Raw genomic sequence first — 20,229 nt, forward strand, 5'->3', positions numbered from 1 at the left:
GTTTAAATATAAAATCCGTAATTGTCTCTTGTTGTAAATGTCTTCATGTCCCCGTAAAATCACAGATTCTCTTTTCTAGTTGAAACAAGGTAAAAATATAATTATAGTATAAAATAAAAAACACTCACAAACATACTACACAAAAGAACAACAAAAACAAATAAAAAAGCATAGAGGTCTTATTGTTTTATGAATTTGTCGACAATTAATCATATAAAACTTAGTTTGCAAATTACGATAACATAAATCTGCAGCTCCATTAAAGTGAATAGTCGTGCAAAGAAAACCAGTCTAAATGCGTTCATTGGCCTTCCAAAAGTTCTCACATATTAATACGACGGTCAAGTTCTGCTTACGTTTCCCAGTTCTGACCATTGAAATAAAGAAAAGTTGAAAGCATTGAAAGCGAGGCTGCGTGGAAATGTAACCACGGACATAGTCAGCCGGGAGGACGTTTTAGGATTCCTATACTTTAAATTAATTTCTACGTACGCAGACAGATTTTGACGAGAAAGTTTATTTTTCTATTCCATAAGAAATTATACTAGATACATTCACACCATTTTTACCGACTTTAGCCATCCTTGCCCGACTGTTCACTTTAATGTACATGCAACTATCAAACGTTATATGCTGCGATAAATGTATAAGATGTTTCTTTTGGATTTATTAGGAATCTCCGTCGAAATGGAGAGGTGAGTTGCCGAAAGCAGCCATGACGATTCTCCATCAGCACGCAATTCAGGGTGACGTCACAGACGCCCAACAGGCCATGTGGTAAGTGCTACATTTCAGACTCATCTCACGAAGAGAGGAAGGTTTATGAAATTACCTTGACGTTGTCGTCGAAGTTTATTTTATTTTAAAGTTTTGATACAAGTTATGAAATGCTTTTATCGGTGATATCCACATTGGTATAGTTTATAATTGTTTCTGATAGCGATGGACAATGATTTTAAGGGTAAAATGTTGGATTTTGAAAATTGAAAAAAGAGGCTCAATGGACCGAAAATACCATGTTTAGATTTTGTGTAAGTTTTTAAATGATGTTATATGTAACAATTAACTAAGAGACCACATGTTTGTATGTTGCAGTAAGTGGATTGCTTACAGCCGAAAACATATGGAGCATCACTTTGACTACAGAATTCTACTCAAGCTCCTTGCTGAACTAGATCGCCTCTGGACTCCGGACTCGTTCTCCCGTGAGGAGGTAACATTAATTTCAACGATATCTAAAGTTATCAAATTACGTTTTTTTTGCATAATTAGAGCAATTTTTGTTAGAATCCTATGGAAAATAGAAAAAAAATATGTGAATGAAATATTAACGCTGGTAACGTGTTGCGTTTTCATCAAATTTTAAAATCCAATACGAAGATGGCATTACTTTTGGATGACATTAAAATGAAACCCTCAGGTTATACGTTTGATCATGCCTGATTAGTGTTACAAATCGTCTTAATGTTTCAACGACAATACAATCCCCGCTGTTAATCATTCAAACCTTTCAGGAAGAATGTTTGGCGGAGTCCTTCAAACATTTCAATCAGTACTGCCTTAGCTTGCTCAGTAAACAACGAGAAGTGTTTCCTACTTCATGTAAACAAAGTATCTGTCGCCTTGAAGTCATGATGCAGTGAGTATATATATACTACAATTATCAGAAGGATTGTTAATTTAGAATATCAATTCAATTATTGTTTTGTTCAATTAAATGTCAAAAAACGATTAATTTATAGCAGTTAATCTTCTTGCGGAATCTTTTATTTAACGATGAAAGATGGTTTGCGGGCTTTGAAGCAAAACTTAATTTAAAGGTATAGTTTATTGAATTAGTGTTGGAAGTATACAAACCAAAGAGTGAAAATATCCAGATACAGTTTTTAAACAATTACTCGGAGCATGCGTCATTTATCTATTTAACCGATTTACTTTATAGATTAAAGGAGCATACTCACTTAATTTTACTTTGAATAGTCATTTAGATATTTGAAATCTTATGAATTAATCCTTTAGTTTATCCTTTTATAACAAAACAACTAGTGTGCCTTGCGTATGTGCATTCCACACCATAAAAGCGGTGGTCGTTTTATTAGATTATTCACAAACTCTAACTTAATATACGAACTACCTTACAGATGCCTGGCAAACGTGTACAGTATGGACGTTTTCAGGCACGTGTGTCCTTTTGAAAAAGAACTACTTCCGGAGGTCAAAGTAGCAATAAAGGTACTGTTTATTGACCCCAAAGCTTTATAGTTTTATATTTGGTATTTCGGTAACTTTGCGAAAATCACTGCTCGATGACACTCGATGAAAATCACTGCTCGATGACACTTGTTGTTGTGTGGGGTATGGAATGAAGAGAACTCTTAAGAGGATATTACTCTTGGAATTAGACATAAAAGGCACCGATTTCATTAGGTTAGGAAATAATATACCAACCTTTAAATAGAATACATTTTATTTGCATTTTTAATCCACATGCATGGATCGATAACATTTAAAGAGTTGAGTCTAACCATTAATGAAGGTCAAGGTTACTCATTTGAACAATCTTTGTAGTCCTCTTATTATAAAAATTAACTCACATTACAGAAAGGTACGCAAGAGTGGTACAACAGAATAAGTCACCTCAGACAAACCAGCTCAAAGGTAGGTCCTTAATTGTAATTCACATTCCATTAACATTCCAAATGTCACTTTAGAAGATGACAAATTATTTAAAATGGTTTAATTGTCTTGTGAAATGTTACAAAGCGTGTATTCAGTATTTTTTTAAAGTATCAGAAAAATATGTTTCTGTTATAGACTGAAGCACTACATCTGGGTTGTATGTACACATTAATCATTGACATGCGTCAGGTGGCGTTATGATGTTGATTAAAGAGAAGCTGTTTTGATAGAAAAATAAATAACAAACCACAGGTGCACTTTGTCTGCAGTATTTATCTATGTCAATTTCAGCCAGGCGATCACGAAGAGGAAATCATACAAAGATTGATCGAACTGACTAACCACCTGAATGCTGACTTGGTATCGGCTGGATTAACTTACAACCTTTTATACGAACAGTAAGTATTAAACGTTCATGTTTAAATAATCACAACTGACATTTCATTTATATTAGCAATTTTGGGTTGTAAGTGTTATGAACTTACGCCGATCGTCTGTAAATTTGTTGCAGTACTGTATACATGTATATGAAAATTGGTATATGTCATGACCAAAATTTGAGTGAAAATTTGAGTCAAATGATCCTATTGAGCTATTCAAAAGGAAAATAAAATGGTTGAATAATAAAGAATTTCAAAGATTGATGGTAAGAATTATTTCAAATTCCTATTTCTTTCAATAAACATGTCTTCACACGCCTTAAAGTGAACAGTCGGGCAAGGATGGCTAAAGTCAGTAAAAATGGTGTGAATGTATCCAGTATAATTTCTTATGAAATGGAAAAATAAAATCTCTCGTCAAAATCTGTCTGCGTACGAAGAAATTAATTTAAAGTATGGGAATTCTAAAACGTCCTCCCGGCTAACTATGTCCGTGATTACATTTCCACGCAGCCTCGCTTTCAATGCTTTCAACTTTTCTTTAACTTTAATGGTCAGAACTGGGAAACTAAGCAGAACTTGACCGTCATATTAATATGTGAGAACTTTTGGAAGGCCAATGAACACATTTAGACTGGTTTTCTATGCCCGACTATTTACTTTAGATAATTGAATGATTTGGCACAACTTCAAAATGTACAACGAAATTTCAAATTCATTTGCACTGAAACTCGATAAATCAATATGTTATTGAATAGTCTTAATGTTAGTAGTTTGGCTTGAATTAATTATAGTTAATAGGATTTCAAATATCTTCCTCGCTTCTGAACCTTGACCTATATTTGTATATTGAATGTACTTGCAATTTGGAAGGTGAGCTGTATCAATACACAACAAATGTATGTTTATATTTGTCCTGGTTACTTTCGAGAAGGTCACTCGAGGCACATGTTTCAAGACAAGGTCGAGTATGAAAACCATCGACCACTTACCTAGACAACCGATCATTTTTACGGGTCAAAATTTTCCTTGATTTTGAATAAAAGCACGAAAATTTAAATATGTGGAAAGATATTTGACTGCAAGTGTATATACATTTCATCAACATTTCAGTATTTCGAAGATTAATTATATGCGATGTCACGGAATATCGCTAAAATTACCGACTATACAGACTATCTGCGTGTCTTTCGAGCGATACAATCCTGCTGGACCTCTTGTGATATTATGAACAACTTTGGACTGATTTATTTTTAATTGCTTGATGCAATAAAAAATTAATATCCCTTCGCATCATCGAACTCAAATTTTGATGTATGGTTATCAAAATGAGGTTTTCTTTCATTTTCTTTAGATACATGCATAAAGAAATCGCTGTTTCATAATCAAATTCAGTTAAACAACCAGAAATGTTGTGTACATGATTTATATTGACTATTAGTCGTGTGAAGCCATTATTATCATTGATTGAAGAAGATCAATGGGAAAAGATCGTTCTAACAAAAACACATAATGCGTCGGTTTCATTGCTTTAAATCATAATTCGTTAAGACAGTATCGCTATTGATCATTTGTATCGCGAGAAGATGTTGCGTGTATTCTATACGAATTCATTAGTACAGGATGTCTGTCGCTGCAATTCTCAGCTAGATCTTGTTCCACAGTTGTTTGCAATGAAAGAGAGCAGTACATTTACATACCGAGCGTGCGATCTCTTAATGGTCATTACTGATGAAATAAAGCTTATCAGAAACATTATATATCATGGGTACATAACATTAACAGAAATGTATCGGATAGAATCAAAACTAATGTATTTCTTTGTTGTTATTACTTATGTCACTTAATAATAACCCTAACGTATTTACATAAAACTTATCTTTGTCATTTATAGAAATACATATTTGAATAATGACTTTTCTGCTCACCTTTTATATTTATCCGGGGTGAGCCCATAAGCAATGGTGTTGATGAGGGAATCTTCTCCTTACGTCCTCACGTTAAGTGTGCCAAACCCTACATTTTGAGATTGTGACACTAAGATATGCGTATAATTGATGTTAATGTTGACATGTTTTGAATGTTCTTTCATGTTCTCAGATGAGAAGATTTATTGCGTATGAAAGATTATATCATAGCTGTCATATCGAAACGGCTCGTTAGCCAATAATGAGATTTGCGTGTACTTTTCTGACTATATATATGGTGATATTGATTCACTGTGTTATGACATTACATGTTCTTTATTGTCACTCTGAATTAGTGAAACATACCGTAATGTTCCATTTATTCGCGAGGCAATTTTATTTTACTATATTCGTTGTCAAGCTGTTTTTCTCGAAGTTAAATACTCTCGAATAAAATTGAAATAATAGTGAAAAATGTAACATATAAAACTAGCTTAATACTGTTAGTAATTGACATTATGGGGACAAGTGTCCCTGCGAATAAGAATCAAAGGAAAAATCGCAAAATCTCCCGCGAAATTCAGAAACTCAAAATATACGAGAACCTCTTTAAAAATAAAAACGATATTGCGCGAAATTGAGACTCTGCGAACAAGTTTCAGATTAAAAAAACGGCATATTAAGATAGTGCGAAAATTTAAGCAATTTACAGATTATTATAAAGTATCTTCACAACTCTCTCTGTAAATTAATCAGCACATTTTTTTTACAGAATATTCAAAGTGGACTACTGTGATACTACATATCGTCAGTTAGAGAAATGGGTAAGTTCTGTTCTTCATTTGCACGGGTTGATGCCAACAAGATATGCATATATATACATGTATATATCTTTGTACTCCTGTGACGTGTAGTAAAGTTCTTTTAGTTGTTATATAATTATCAACATGAGTGTTTTGCATATAAAAATACAATTAATTATAGAGTCTATCATTATTTGAATTAATTGCACATTTAGGCGATAGATATATTGAATTTTTTTTTTAAATTATTGAACAAATGATATTTCCTATACTGTAATTCATAATAACCAGTTTACGCTTAATTACATCTATTTTTAATCATGAATCATTAAATACGTTGCTAACCTCTATATTTATGATAATGCTTACTGTGATGCATGCTTATTTAAGTTTGTTCGAGTAAAATATGTCGATTTTGTTTATTGCAGTGTCATTAAATAATTTTCTCATATGTAACATCTATGTTTATAGTATTTTACTCAGTTTTATTCTTGCTTAAAAATAGTAATCGTGTTTAAACAGGCATTCGATCACTAAGTAAATCATCGAGTTAATGCAACTTTCCGGAATGTCATCTAAGTTTGATCAAATGAATAGGAATCTCTTGTCGGGCTGGTTTTCTTTCTAAAGCTAATTATACCATGTTCCGTCAAACAGAAATGTGATTGTTTCTCAACGCCGTTGCCCCATTAGCAAGAAGACTGTTAAAACGACAATTTACAGTGTCATTTTATCGAAACAACCAATAATATTTGTTGAGATTATACTTTCATTTTCCTTCATTTTGACCTTGCGTATTTGATTGCTAAGAACATCCCTGGGTTCGATGAATACGTTCAATGTGGAAATGTAGAAACATATAATATATACATGTGAATAGTCCTTCACATTGTCAGCTTGATACAGGCAATGCATGTACGTTTCGAACCAATAATCGAAGCTATTCATCATTCGAAGAAAAATAATTGATGAATGTGTAAAGGAGTGAAATCATGTCTGTAAACAAAATAAAAGTTGATTTAAAGGAAAGTTAAACAATCAGCAAAAACAATTAAACAATTAACACCATTTATCTATGGAGAAAAGAATTACGATCAATACTGTTGCATGATTTTTCAGGATAAACGGTGAATTTCCATTGACTTTAAAATTATCTCAAAATGTAAACAAATGACGTATCCGTTGTAACGTCGCATCTGATTGGCTGATACAATACTACAGCAATGTCCTAGAACAAAACGTCCCTCAAGAGATTTGAAATTTTATGAAATAAGAAAGACTAAGAAGCCTTTGAATCAGAGTGCATGTGTACTCCCATCATAAACATTTTAAATACACTCGTATTGTTTATTTAATATTGTATATCCTATAGCTCCATAAACAAACAAAATTTTGTGTAATTATGTAATGTACATGTAATCCTCTATAAACTGCCCCATAACAATGGATAAATAAAAATTGGCTGTTGTTGTCTTGTTTCACAGCTTTCAGCAGATGTGTTCAAAGGCCTACAGGAGGAGGTCTGTGCATGCACGTCATGTGAATGTTTTAAAACTTTTTTTATTGATTAATGCATTCTATGATGTACACTTTCACTGTAGGGAAGTATACTGTAAACCAACGTTTTTTCGCGGCAACTGAATTTCACGCTTTCATACCAAAATTATGGTTTGTTTTAGATTGTGACGTCATGTTTACGAGCGTCACGTCATATTTTTTAGAGAAAAACGACATGAATTTTACTCACAAAATATTGATTTCACAATGGATACTACCCGCAAAGGAGGCAACTCTGTAAAATGCAACGACGGAATTACTAAGCTTGTTTCACTAACAAAAATTGTTTTATTTTTTTTTCTCTTAGATTTATTTCATTGATGTCTGAATTTGCCGGCGAGATACGAGAAATTTAGTCGTACACGAAAATAACTTGGTTTACAATATTCTTCTGTAGTCACTTAAAGGTTTTGGATGTTTTGACACCTTAATAGATGTTGAAGAGTATGTAATTACGAAACATTATAATTGATTTTACGGACAAATTAATGAATCTAGAATTGCATATTAACAAGGAAAGCATTTGCGTTGTAGCGGCATTTTTGTTATAAAAACAAACTTAATGCTATTGACGTGTTTATTAGCAATTGTTGACATGTTACAATTTTGTAGGTCTTCTAGTCTTCTAGAATTATGAAATCCTTAATGTTTCTGTAAAAGAACGTGCAAACCTTGATATGGTTTTATTTTTTCCAAAAAATGACGTAGAAATCAAGAATAGTCAAGATAAGAGAAAATTACTTTAAAATATTTGCCACAGAATACAATTCTCTTTGGACCCGCTCAGGGAAAACAAAAAGACCACAAATTGTTGATGATTTACAGTAGCTAGACTCCGTTTTCTCAAAACATATAAGATATAGTCTTTGAAGATGCTGCTAGAATTGAACGATATGCATATTGCTTACTAGAAATTATACCTGCTGGTGTCTGGGTTCAATAGGGTTTAGATAGATAAAATATATACAATGTAATCTTATTCCGAAGTGGACATTGATCCAAATTGCATTGAACTGAGCCATAATAAAACCTTATATTGAATATAAAAATGGATAACTGTGATGGCAAAAACTGTATCACTGCCCATAGAGAAGTATTTCCTTGTATATTAAACTATAATATTTGGGAATGACCTGTAAGAAATAATCATATCAGCAAGATTTATTTAAGCAGAGAAGCTGTACATTAAAGTAAATTCTAACTGTGATTTGCTGTATTTTTTTATCGTGAATTTAAATGTTTATTCAACCATTCTTTCTTCAACCATGCGACGGCACAGAAAATTGTTGTAACTAAAGTGTGTGTTTCCTACTAAAACGGCTAGTATTGTGTACACATCTGAAAATAATTAATATCAATTTTGCACATAGTTTTCAACTTTTTCACAATTTCTTCGCTCTCAATGCTTGCTTGATACTACTTTATCGATATCGATGCCAAAACTTTTAACCATTCTGTGATATTTCATTCGCTAAAATACCCAACAAAATACTTTAAATTTGATGTTGATCTTCTGAAAATGCTTCACTACTCTAAATATATAACTTTTTCTGCAGTATACAGTACTAACAATCGATTGTAAATTTAATTTTGGATATACACGTATTTGAGCAACATTATAGAAAGTATAATTCGATTGAATACGTCGTAAATGAGAATATCTCCATATTTATGTAATATTGGGTATCTTTATTTTTTATTTAATGGAAAAACTGCTTTTAATGTGTGAGCATATTGGAGAACGATTAGTTGTAGGAAACATTTAGTCTGTTGATCTATGATATAATCATGAGTTATATTATAATTACTAATTCATTAATGCTGGGCTATCAACAACAAAATGAAGGCCTGAAACGAAGTGATAAACAAATGTTTACACACATTTAATTTAAAAAAAAATAGCCTTGCACAACCAATTTTACCAGGTTTGTTATCACATCACGTTTGAAAAAGGCTAAACAATCTAATTTAAGAACTTTATATAGCCTTGACATTTCATGGTTTTTAAATTGTTTTTTTCAGCTTGGAGAAGAATTCAATAAAGACTTGAGGCAAACGCTAAGTAAAGTAGAATTGAGGTCATCCGAGGACGCTTCAACGAGAGGTTCAAGCCTAATTATGGGAACATGTTTATTTGAACTGTATTTGGCTCTGCAAGAATTCTGCAATTTTCGAAACAGTCTGCCTAATGGGTACGATATTCTATACCATGTTTTTTCTTTCATATTTGATTACTTCAGCAATAATACTAAATATATTTACTAAACAAATGCAAACTTTTATTTCGGTTTTATGTCCAATATTTGACAATTATCGTACTTGTTCTTATGAGACTTTGAAATAATTAAAGAGGTTTAAAATCGTGTTAAATCAATTTAGTGAAAAACAGCTCTTCAAAGCATACCTGGCGCTGACATTTTAAAATTCAATTTTACAAAAAACCTACTCAGTTTAAGTTCTAAACAATACTTTATTGAGATGATAATGACTTTAAGAGCACGCGCGGTTTAATTAATTAACAGCCTAATCGAGTAACATCTGAACAATGCTGAATTTCCTGGTTACAATGGCAATAAAGAAAATGAAAAACAAATTTATTGCATAGGTCTAACGTTATTTGCATACGCATACTGACAAAACTTGAAATTGAGGAAGGTTTCATTGTCGGCAAATATCTTATTGTTGTGTTATGTATGATTTAAAACAGCACAATAAGTTTATCAAAATAATGAAAGGTTTCCCTGTGAAATATTTGGGCTCAGTTGTTTCAAAGGTGAATACACTAATAGCAGTTTAACGGCAATTTTAAAACTATTTTGACACTTAATTTGCCAAATTTTACAAGAGTTTTAAGAATTCTATTCCTTATCTACCTGCTGAGTTTAGTGAAACCAATCTTTGAAACCATTAAAAATGTGGAGTTTTATAATTATGTGATGATAATTATCGTCTAATTTGGTTTAATTTCAATGAGTATTGCCTTGAAGTTTATCAATTAGGCGAACATGAAAGATTAAAATTCTAATACTCGTTTTATAAATCTCATACGAAATAAATTTTCGTTTCAAATCCCGTATAAGAAACTTTATCACAAGCAAGAACATATTTGCGTCTGTGTAATTATTTCCGTCATAAATTTATTTTCAAGGGATCAAAGAAGTACCCAGATTGTACGATACTACCAATGGTTCCGGTTTGTCGTAGCCAATTGGATCGAGGTCGCAAGACAGAAATCTCTTCAAAGGATTATGAAGGCTGTAGAACTTGACAAGGTCGGTATCATTAGAAATAAAGTGATAAACAACATATTTCTAACTGTTATGCCACCGATAATTCGTATAGAAATTTAATTTCGCAAAAATCACCTATTTGATACTAATTCGCAAGGAGAAATGTATGCGCATTTGTCAATCTCGAACAGTAATAAACTACGCTCTACCTTAATTAAGGTTAATCAAGTTCGCGGAAATCAACTTGACTTTGAAAATTTAATTTAATCTTAATTTAATTTTAAAAGGAAATTTAATCATCACGAATAAAAGCAACTATAAAGTAATGACCTCGTAATATTACTTGATTCTGTTTTCAAGTCATAGTGAGGGATACTGTCATAAGGAAACGTTCTTTCCTAAATATAACCTGCATAGGCTTGTTTTGGGAGACTGTGGTATTTATACGATGTATCTTCTTGTGATAGCGGAATTTCACTCCAACTTTATATATAGCTGCGTTATTGACGAATATACCGAGTAAATCATTATTTTAGGTCTAGTTAAACTGAAAATGGGCAAAACAATTATTGTATCATTTATAACTTTCACTTTCAAAAGTGTTGGTGTATTTTGACTAGGGGAAAACACATATACAAAATCTTAATCCTTCCAAATAGCGAAGGCGGTATGGAAACATAAAAAAGTGTGTAATGGTAATATTCTTTGAATCTAAATGCGACCTTCCTGCACGGAACATGAACATAATAAAGGATTAACCTCTTACTTTACTTAGTTTACAAGATGATAAACCCAATGGAGCAAGAGATAAATTGCATTCGCGTTAACGCACAGTTTACCAATTGCTCCATTGGGTTTATCATCTCATAAACTAAGCAAAGTAATAGTTGAACAATAAAATCAACCATATACAATCATATACTGTGTGTTATTCGCCGTCAAAATTATACTGTCGTCATGTTTATCAATGCACAATAGGCATTCAGAAAAAGCCCGCCGTTGCCTGCAACTTAATCCCACCCTTTTCTCCATGACATCATAAAAACAGTTCCTATATTTCAGTTATTTTATTCAGGTGAAATAGCGATAACACATTTAAAAAATAAATCTGTTTTATTGTATGTCTCCGATTGTTTCGTACATGTGTTATTTGTAAACATTGACCCGTGATTTTGTGGAATGTCAAAAGAAGCCCGCCAATGTTCAATTTGTATTCATACGCACTGAATCGCGTCACGTTCTGCACTCAAGTAATTGGAGAATAAACAGATTGGCAATTGTAAATATTAGATAATAACTGTGGTAATTGTTTATCTATCATTACATATATCAAATGTCCATCGTTTTCCTCTGTACACAGGTAGCAGAAGTAACGGAGGGCACAAAGTATAGTACTTCAGCAGTCGATGTTTGCTGCTGTTTTTCACAGGTAGGTGCAATTTGAGTGATACTTACCTGGTACAGGGGATACCGTGATCAGCAAGACGACCCTTCCATTGCATGTCGGTTGAGTTTTATGTAGCATCGGGGTTGGCTTAGGTAAACTTCCCTACCTCATGCCTCCCCCTCCCTCCCACCCCGAAGCAGGCCAGACGGAAGGAATGTATTCCATTTGAAAAAAAAAGAAAAAAAATTAAGTGGCGCAATGATATACCGTTTTCTCTGTTTCCATCAATTTTTAATGCATAAAACCGCCTGGTTAATATACATTGTATTTGTGTATAAGTTCAGCATTAGTCTCCGTAACCATGTAAAACAATAAAATAAAGCATTTCTAGAATAGAGGAAATTGTCTTTAGTGTAAACCTAGCTATTTTTGTGGCGACTAATGTATTTTTTGCATTTTCATGCCTAATCAGTCTTAGCAAGGCGATACAATTCTACGATTTAAACTGACTATTTTCCACGATTTCGAAATTATCTTCGATATTCGCGAAATATAATTGAAAATAGTAGGTTTATGGTAAACAAAACATTCGCAAGAACGTCCTAAGTGTTACATTGGTTGGTCGGTATATAGTGATCAGTGACCTATTAAAAGCTAGCAAGGGTAATTTATAGGTCTCTCCTGTTGCGATGCGTTGAGTGAGTGAGTGAGTGTCTGCATGTTTTGGAGGGCTGAGCTGTATTTATGTTTTCTCTTTGAAATAGCGGAATTCTTGATCTTTCTATATATAAAATCTCACTGTAATATATGTAATCTAAGACACCAAACACCACCTCAACACCCAACACCCCCACCCACTCCCACACGCAACTGTCTAAGGGTTATACTGTTGCATTTAAATAGCTGTTGCTTGCTTCTATTTCAAGTGTACAATAAAGTAACATATATTGTACCAAGCCATAAATTATCTTGCTTCATTATGCCTTATTGATATTTATGTTACACAGATGACAGAGTTTTGGAAACAGTTGAATTGGCCTGATCTCATTGATGCCTTTCCATTGGTTCAAAAGCTAGCAGAGGTAAGTCTAGAGACCATCCGATACCATCGATATATCCAATATGTGTCTAACATGTTGCTTACGTATGTACCATCCGTCCTCGGGAGCAGTGTATCCCGAGGGGCTTCGAACGGCGGCGGTAGATGTTTTCCCCATTTCGCTTAATAGCTCAAGGAAATTATATATAGAATTCGTTAATAAGGACATAATTGAAATAGACCAAGAGCATTTCGTCTGATGGTTGTAGAGGCTTAGTAAGACAGCTCAAGTAAAGCATGTCTGTAACAGTACATTATATGGATAGGGTATCGTTTTCTCATTTGTTTATACGATACGTATTTTGTTCATAGAAGAACATATTTCAACAGAGTATTTTGACGCAATCGAAATCCAAAAATATCATAAAAGGAAACGGGTAAGTACAATGATGAATATGCGCATAATGGGTATATACACAATATATAGAAATACAATCTGCGCAAATATATTTCGGCGCAACTATGCTGACGGGAAAACGCAAAAATAAGTGTATCGCTAAAAGATGTACGTTTACAGTGCAAAATTGAAAGTTTTTAGTAGAATCAAAATGTCAAAATGTTTTATTTTTCATTGAATGTAAAAAATATTGCAAGCTGCAGATGTCTTTTTATATAAACTCCTTTTCCTATTTAAAGGACATCAGTAAAGGGGCGGTGATGTACGCAGATATGATACACCAGAAACTAAAAGATGAAGGTTACTATGATGAGGTCGGACAGTTTGACGTCACGGAGCAGGTATGTAACATCATACATTAATATTGTTATATCAATTCCTTGGGTTTATAACACACCATATACACATGAAAATTGGTCGATAATTTGTAATTTTAATAGAATAATATCTGCTTAACTATCCCTGGAATATGTGATATATTTAATAATAGATCACATATGACTTTGGATACCATTTAAATGGTATTATAACCATCAAATACTGATTGTGATATTAAAGGATTAAAATGCAACTTTACTATGTATGTGTTAAACCGATTCGACTGTCTGTTCATAGTAGCTATTCTTTACAATTGGTATATTTGTATTTTTTTATTGAAGAAAATTGCAATATAATAATCCAACTTTATTTAAAAGAATTGAACTTATATATAGATTAATAGTATACCGTATAGCCTGTTCTTTTCATGGGCATGGTACATTCGCGATTTCGCGGAACATTGATATGATCGTCAAAAATTATTAACGAAATGTTGTGAAATGTTTGAATCCATAATTAAATCACTTACATTCAGACCGCAAAAATAAAAATAAAAATACCGCTGATTAATTTTCCTACATAAATCGAATGCAAAATCGTGAATTATTTATCCAGCGCAAATAACCGACTTTACGGCTATATATCTATATATCATTGTAATTATTTATTTCACAAGTATATGTTACATGTATCGTGTTTATTTTTTCTTGAAGATGACATGAATTGAAATATTTGATATATGTTTTGTTTGTTCCGAAGCTATGCATTACGATAAACAACATAGAGCAGGTTCGCCGAGCGCTGAAACCTCTCCCCGATATGTTGCGGTTCTCAGACATACAAAAAGCCGTTGAGGCGGGAAATGGTACCGGGAAAGGCGGGAAGCTCAATCTCAACACCATCGTCAAGGAAGCAGACGAACGCATGGTGAGGAAAATCAAAACAGTGGTGGATCGAGTGGCCGACAAGGTATGGAGTTATCTACCCTTACGTGTAGGTATTGATTGTTATGTCTTGTGCCTATGAGTATAACGTCATGATTATGTTGAGGAAAATTAAGAGTATGGTCGATCCAGTGACTGAAAATGTATGAAAGGACATTGCAACTATTATTTATTTGCATATTTTAGAATTACCTACCCTTGTGGTTATATTCGTTCACAAACTAATATTTACATTCCCTTGTCAATTCTACTATATAAACTAACCAAGGCAAAGTGAAGTATAAGACGGTATAACTGACACCTAAAACGTGACCATTATGACGTCACAAATGTTGACGTGATGACGTCAACTGATCACCGTCAAAATGGCTGTTCCATCTTGAGGAATTAAGTGTCGTTGATAAACTGGATTACTGGTCAATCGTAAACAATATTAATGCAGAGATCCTAAAATAAGTTGATAATGTAAATATAAGCATTAAACTATCTTCATAAATACGCGCTAGGTTGTCTACAAAGCTCCTATGGCATCTATATAGATCATAGATACCATAGGAAGATAGTTTAATGCTTAAATAACAATATGACCTTTCAATCCATTCTTTTCGGAACACACGGTTTGTATGTGAGAGTTCGTAATAAATTGATCAGGATTAAAAACTTGTCTTGAATATTCATGAAATAATGTCGTGCATAATTTGTAAGATGCTTTTTGGAATTAATGTGTTTCCCAGTCGAATAAAGTGAAGTGGTTGAATTTTGTAGAAGTATTTTTGGTCACTTGACTAAGTTTTATGTTTTTAAAACAGCTTCTTTAAATGCAAATGCATGTGTTTTCAAGATGTATGCGGTCCCTATCATATCTGCCTTTTTAAGCAATTGATCTTCACCGAGAAATCAAACTGTTGACTTCAGCCATTTTAGACCCCAAGAAATTGGTTTTATTAAACAAATGGTTGTTATAGAGGTGGTCGCTTAGATAGGTTTATTTTATCTCACCAGATGAGACCGGATATAAAGAAGGACGTATTCCATCTAAACTGGGCGCCTGAATCGGTTCCTGCTGATGACGTAAGTACTAAATCAATTCCTAATCACACAAGCGTGTCAAAGATCACAGTTTCCCTCATTGAGACGCTTGTTTAGTAACAAAATATTGATATTGCAATCATTTTTTTATATGTTTTGCCATTTTATAAATAGTTAATACTATTGTCAAAAGAGGACGTCACTAAGTTGGAAAAACGTGCGTCCAATTCCAATTGTCAACACTTTATGACAATAAAAATACATTTAATATCAAAATATTGTCAGACGCTTATAATCACAATGTACAAATTATGTATTTTCAATGTTGAAATGCAATAATAACAAACCATTTCCTATGGATAAAACTTGTTACGTTTGGTAAGCCTTTGTAACATGCATAGATGTTTCGCTCCAACATATGGTAAATTAAGAAAGGTTATCAATAAAAAAAATGCTAATCAGTGTTCAAAGAAATACTACTGACCAGTTCAGTTCATGCTAGAATGCCGTTTCTGCATTACAGGCTATTGGGGACTTGCTGACATATCTCGATAGCAACTTACTGACGATGAACAAGAATCTTCTTAAAACAAATTTTGACCGAATCTTGCTATCACTATGGGAAGAAGTCTTGGAGGAATTCAAGGATACCATCTTAAAGGAAGAACCGGTAATCTTACTTAGAATTACATATTTTTTATCAATACAGGATAGCGCGTTTTATTTCTTTGATCCATTGGGCAAGCATGAAGATTTTACGAGCAAACTAAAAATATGTTCTGTAGAGTAGGGGAGGTAACTCTTGAACGCTTATATTAGATTGTTTATCAAAATGGCACTACCGTCTTTCCTATAGTTTAATTAAATCTTTCTTCTGTAAAGCTGAACTTCTAATAATTGTTCATTTAAAAAATAATGTTAGTTTATTTTTCATAATCATTTTTCGAAAACTTTTCCTATTCGGTGATTTATTCATTTAATATCCATATTACATGTCTTACTCGGTATATATTATTGCTTTGCGAACATTTTCTTTCTGCAGAGACAACCGATTCTGTATAAGAGAATGTACGATGCAATAGAACTTCTAGTCGACTTTTTCCATGCAAACGAAAAAGGCTTGCAAATGCAAAAGATACAGTCCGAACAGTATAAGGTAAATATATTTGTTTCACCTGCATATACTTTAAACAATTTTCACATATTTTGCAGGTATTTAAAAACAGGGCATCCTCTATACCCCAGGGGTTCCGATCACTTACGATCTCTACACCTTTGGACTATCTTATAGTAAAATTGAAGGCAGCTCAGAAGACAAGTCTGAACCAATCACAGGCCGACAAAAATGTTCTTTGAAGAGACTGCCTCTAATTTTACTTTAAGATAATTCAGGGGTGTAGAGATCGTAAGTGATCGTAACCCCTGGATTATCAAGGATAGAAACAGGGAAATTTAATCGGTACCGAAATGCCCTGAGCACAAGAAAAGTGAATTCACGTGACTCTTAAAATTTCTGGAAAACAGTGAAGCATGAAGTTCAAATATAAATATGTTTACAGAAATTTGTTATGTTTACAATTATAAACATGTAAAGTAAAAAACCGAAGGACAACTTGTTTTGTGCAATCTATATTTACAAAACATGTTTTTATATTGTCAGTTGTATAGAATATTTTAAACAGTTTTTTTTTTTTATAAAAAACGGTACAAAATGTTTATGACTTTTGTTTTGTCTTGTTAATTTCTTTTAAAAGCAGGTAGAACGAAATTGTTTTTAATTTGAAACGGTCACGCTCCATTACGCTCCATACAGTATAAAAAGTGAAATGTAATGGGTTTTTTTAGTGTTTTTTTTTAGGAACTGAAAGGTTTACTGAACCTTCACAAACTAAACACATTCCCATTGATTGAGGTATTTTACGACGAGAAATTACAACAACAGGTAATCAATTTGTATGCTAATCTTTCTTTACTTCTAATAGAAATGTTGTTGAATCATTGTAGCTGCTGAGATAAAGTAACGTAAAGTAATAGATAATATTATGTAATATATTATCATATAAGTATAATATTGCGTATAGTTGCGTTAATGTCATGATGTACATTTTGTAATAAATTTATCGTTATAAAGATTTTTATTTGTTAAATTTACAAAACATATATACATATCACTGCGTATAATATCGTTAACATATATAATAGTGTTATCATATTGATTGGCAATGAGTCTTTGTAATAATTTTATTATTAACATTTACATTTGTTTTACTTTTATAGAAAGAATGGACAAGCAAGGAGTATGGTTTTCTTAACGTGAGAATGTGTTATAGACAAGACTCCCAGTCACTTCTGGTCGAAGGTGAGTGGACACGAAGTTCTCCGTAACACATGCTTAATATTTGTCATGTATGTTCCTATTTTTTTTAGCATTTATTTGTTAGCATTCGTAATGTTTGTACATGTTAGCCCCTGCAAAGAAACCCGTAACCTCATAAAATATTTAATATTTGATATTTAGAAAAGTAATACAAAATAGATACTTTATGAAAATAATTGCTCATTTCTTCTTTTTTTTGAGTAAGCATTAATGCTTGTTTTTTTGTGAACGGATTCACCAGTTCTTGCTGAAAATACAATCTAGCTTCTGCGCTACGAATTTGAGATACAAATTTTAATTGTCTTTCATTATTGATGTATCTCAGTCTCAACATGTTTTGTTCTACGAATGATACTATATTTTTATGGCAATTTTATTATTTCAGTTTCTTATCCCAGAAGGACTTGTTTTTGCATTTTATAGATTTCATTTCTTAAAAAAGAATAAAAAAATGATATTCATTGTTTTATTTTCTAGTCCTCAATGCAAAGGATGTGATACCACTGGACGCTAATGGTGAGTGTATTTACGTTATGGTTATTTTATTTTGCGTAGACAATATTTCGTGATCTTCCGTTCTCTTCAATACTGATTAACGCATTTGTCATTTCCTGTTAAAAATTCGCAATACATGTTATCCTACTCGTTATTCTTTCCAATTCATTCGCAATTATTTAAGTTTGCGGAAATTATGTTGACTGCACGAATAGATCGAAATTAAATTAACCGTGAACAAAAGCAACTATATGTCTTGTGCCACTGGTTAATTAAATTAAACATTGTTGACGTGGAGTTATACTACCTATTCAGATATATTTAAGATATGATTTGTGTTCTTTTTTTTTTATTTATTTTTGAAATGACGCAATCAACCTTAATAAACCAAATTAGTTGAAAAATAAGTTCACAAATTTGTAACACACTGAGTTATTAATTAAAGTATGACTTTTTCATTTTTTGTTTGCTTCCAGGTCTAAGCGATCCGTTTGTGCTGCTCCAGTTGTGTCCAGAACACGTTTTCCCCAATGTAACGATACAGAAAACGAATATCGTCAAAAAGACATTGAACCCTGTATTTGAGGAAACGTTTGAGTTGTAAGTCAGATCTCGATGCAATACTTGATTATGATATAGTAATCAGCGTGGGCAGAAACAATCATGTGTTTGTCCATATTCAGTGTTCAAGAAAATTTTCAATTCAGGCTATTGATGATTTTTATACAATGTATGATATTTTTTTCAATAATAAAAGCGCGTGTTTTCGCAATTGTTCAGTTATTTAAGATTGATTCTGACAGAAGTTTGCAGACACATTCTTTTTCATAATCCAGTGAAATTAAAAAATAGTTACATTAATAGTTTTGAAAATTTTGTTCAACTATTTAATAAAACACTATTTAAGGTACGATCCCATTGTTTTTCCAAGGGATTCTTTTAAATCAATACGCTACGTTAAGCCGTATCTCATTTTGCGATGTCACGATAACATAGGATTTTTGCGTTGTTCTACAGATGTTATTTTTTATAGTTATATAAAAAGAAGAGTCGGCCGATCAGAAAGTCAGATTAAGTATGAAAACAAAGAAAAAAATATAATTTTCCTCCACATCTCAGTGACATCAGTCCCGAGCAGTGCCGACACGCAGGCGCAGTCCTTGTGATGACGGTGATGGATCACGACTACGTATTCCAGAACGACTTTGCTGGGGAGGTATACGTCAGTCTGTCGGAGCTCCCCGGCGTGGACGAGGAAATGTCGGGGTTTGACGCCTTAAGCATTACATCATTACCCATGATGCAACCCAAACACAAAGGTATGTCGGGATGTAAAACCAGCGACCAGCTTTAGAATTTTTGCGTGGAGAATAAGTCGTTTAGTTCTAACACATAGTATAATCATTTTGAAAGGTATCGAGATATTGCGCAAGAAATAAAACATACATCGATAACATAATCTGCCACATTTTTCACTGATGGATAAGAAAATATCAAATTGTTGAGCTTCAATATTTTAATTCGTGTAATCTCAGTATTAAAAGTTTGGATGCCTTTTGATATGAGAACTGGTTTTATTTTCATTAAGGGGAACAAAATAATCATACTCAGTGTTCGTGTTTGTGTA

At 32.7% G+C, this 20,229-nt stretch overlaps 1 protein-coding gene across 4 annotated transcripts in view; it reads left to right on the plus strand.

The window, feature by feature from the left end:
- Positions 1-20,229, plus strand: part of LOC138323933 (BAI1-associated protein 3-like) — a 155,664-nt gene that overhangs the window by 131,080 nt on the left and 4,355 nt on the right. For 3 of the 4 annotated variants that reach the window (XM_069268878.1, XM_069268879.1, XM_069268882.1), the window contains 22 exons: positions 674-777; positions 1,096-1,213; positions 1,515-1,639; positions 2,142-2,232; positions 2,602-2,658; positions 2,971-3,077; positions 5,739-5,790; positions 7,254-7,289; positions 9,349-9,518; positions 10,475-10,598; positions 11,917-11,985; positions 12,951-13,025; positions 13,679-13,780; positions 14,517-14,726; positions 15,704-15,772; positions 16,254-16,400; positions 16,773-16,886; positions 17,589-17,672; positions 18,008-18,089; positions 18,585-18,623; positions 19,079-19,202; positions 19,722-19,921. In XM_069268878.1, coding sequence (XP_069124979.1) covers positions 674-777; positions 1,096-1,213; positions 1,515-1,639; positions 2,142-2,232; positions 2,602-2,658; positions 2,971-3,077; positions 5,739-5,790; positions 7,254-7,289; positions 9,349-9,518; positions 10,475-10,598; positions 11,917-11,985; positions 12,951-13,025; positions 13,679-13,780; positions 14,517-14,726; positions 15,704-15,772; positions 16,254-16,400; positions 16,773-16,886; positions 17,589-17,672; positions 18,008-18,089; positions 18,585-18,623; positions 19,079-19,202; positions 19,722-19,921 — 2,299 coding nt within the window. The remainder of the gene's footprint in view (positions 1-673; positions 778-1,095; positions 1,214-1,514; positions 1,640-2,141; positions 2,233-2,601; positions 2,659-2,970; positions 3,078-5,738; positions 5,791-7,253; positions 7,290-9,348; positions 9,519-10,474; positions 10,599-11,916; positions 11,986-12,950; positions 13,026-13,678; positions 13,781-14,516; positions 14,727-15,703; positions 15,773-16,253; positions 16,401-16,772; positions 16,887-17,588; positions 17,673-18,007; positions 18,090-18,584; positions 18,624-19,078; positions 19,203-19,721; positions 19,922-20,229) is intronic. The other variant, XM_069268880.1, reaches the window with a different exon arrangement.

This window comes from Argopecten irradians, chromosome 5 (assembly GCF_041381155.1).
Source record: "Argopecten irradians isolate NY chromosome 5, Ai_NY, whole genome shotgun sequence".
Classification (NCBI taxonomy): domain Eukaryota; kingdom Metazoa; phylum Mollusca; class Bivalvia; order Pectinida; family Pectinidae; genus Argopecten; species Argopecten irradians.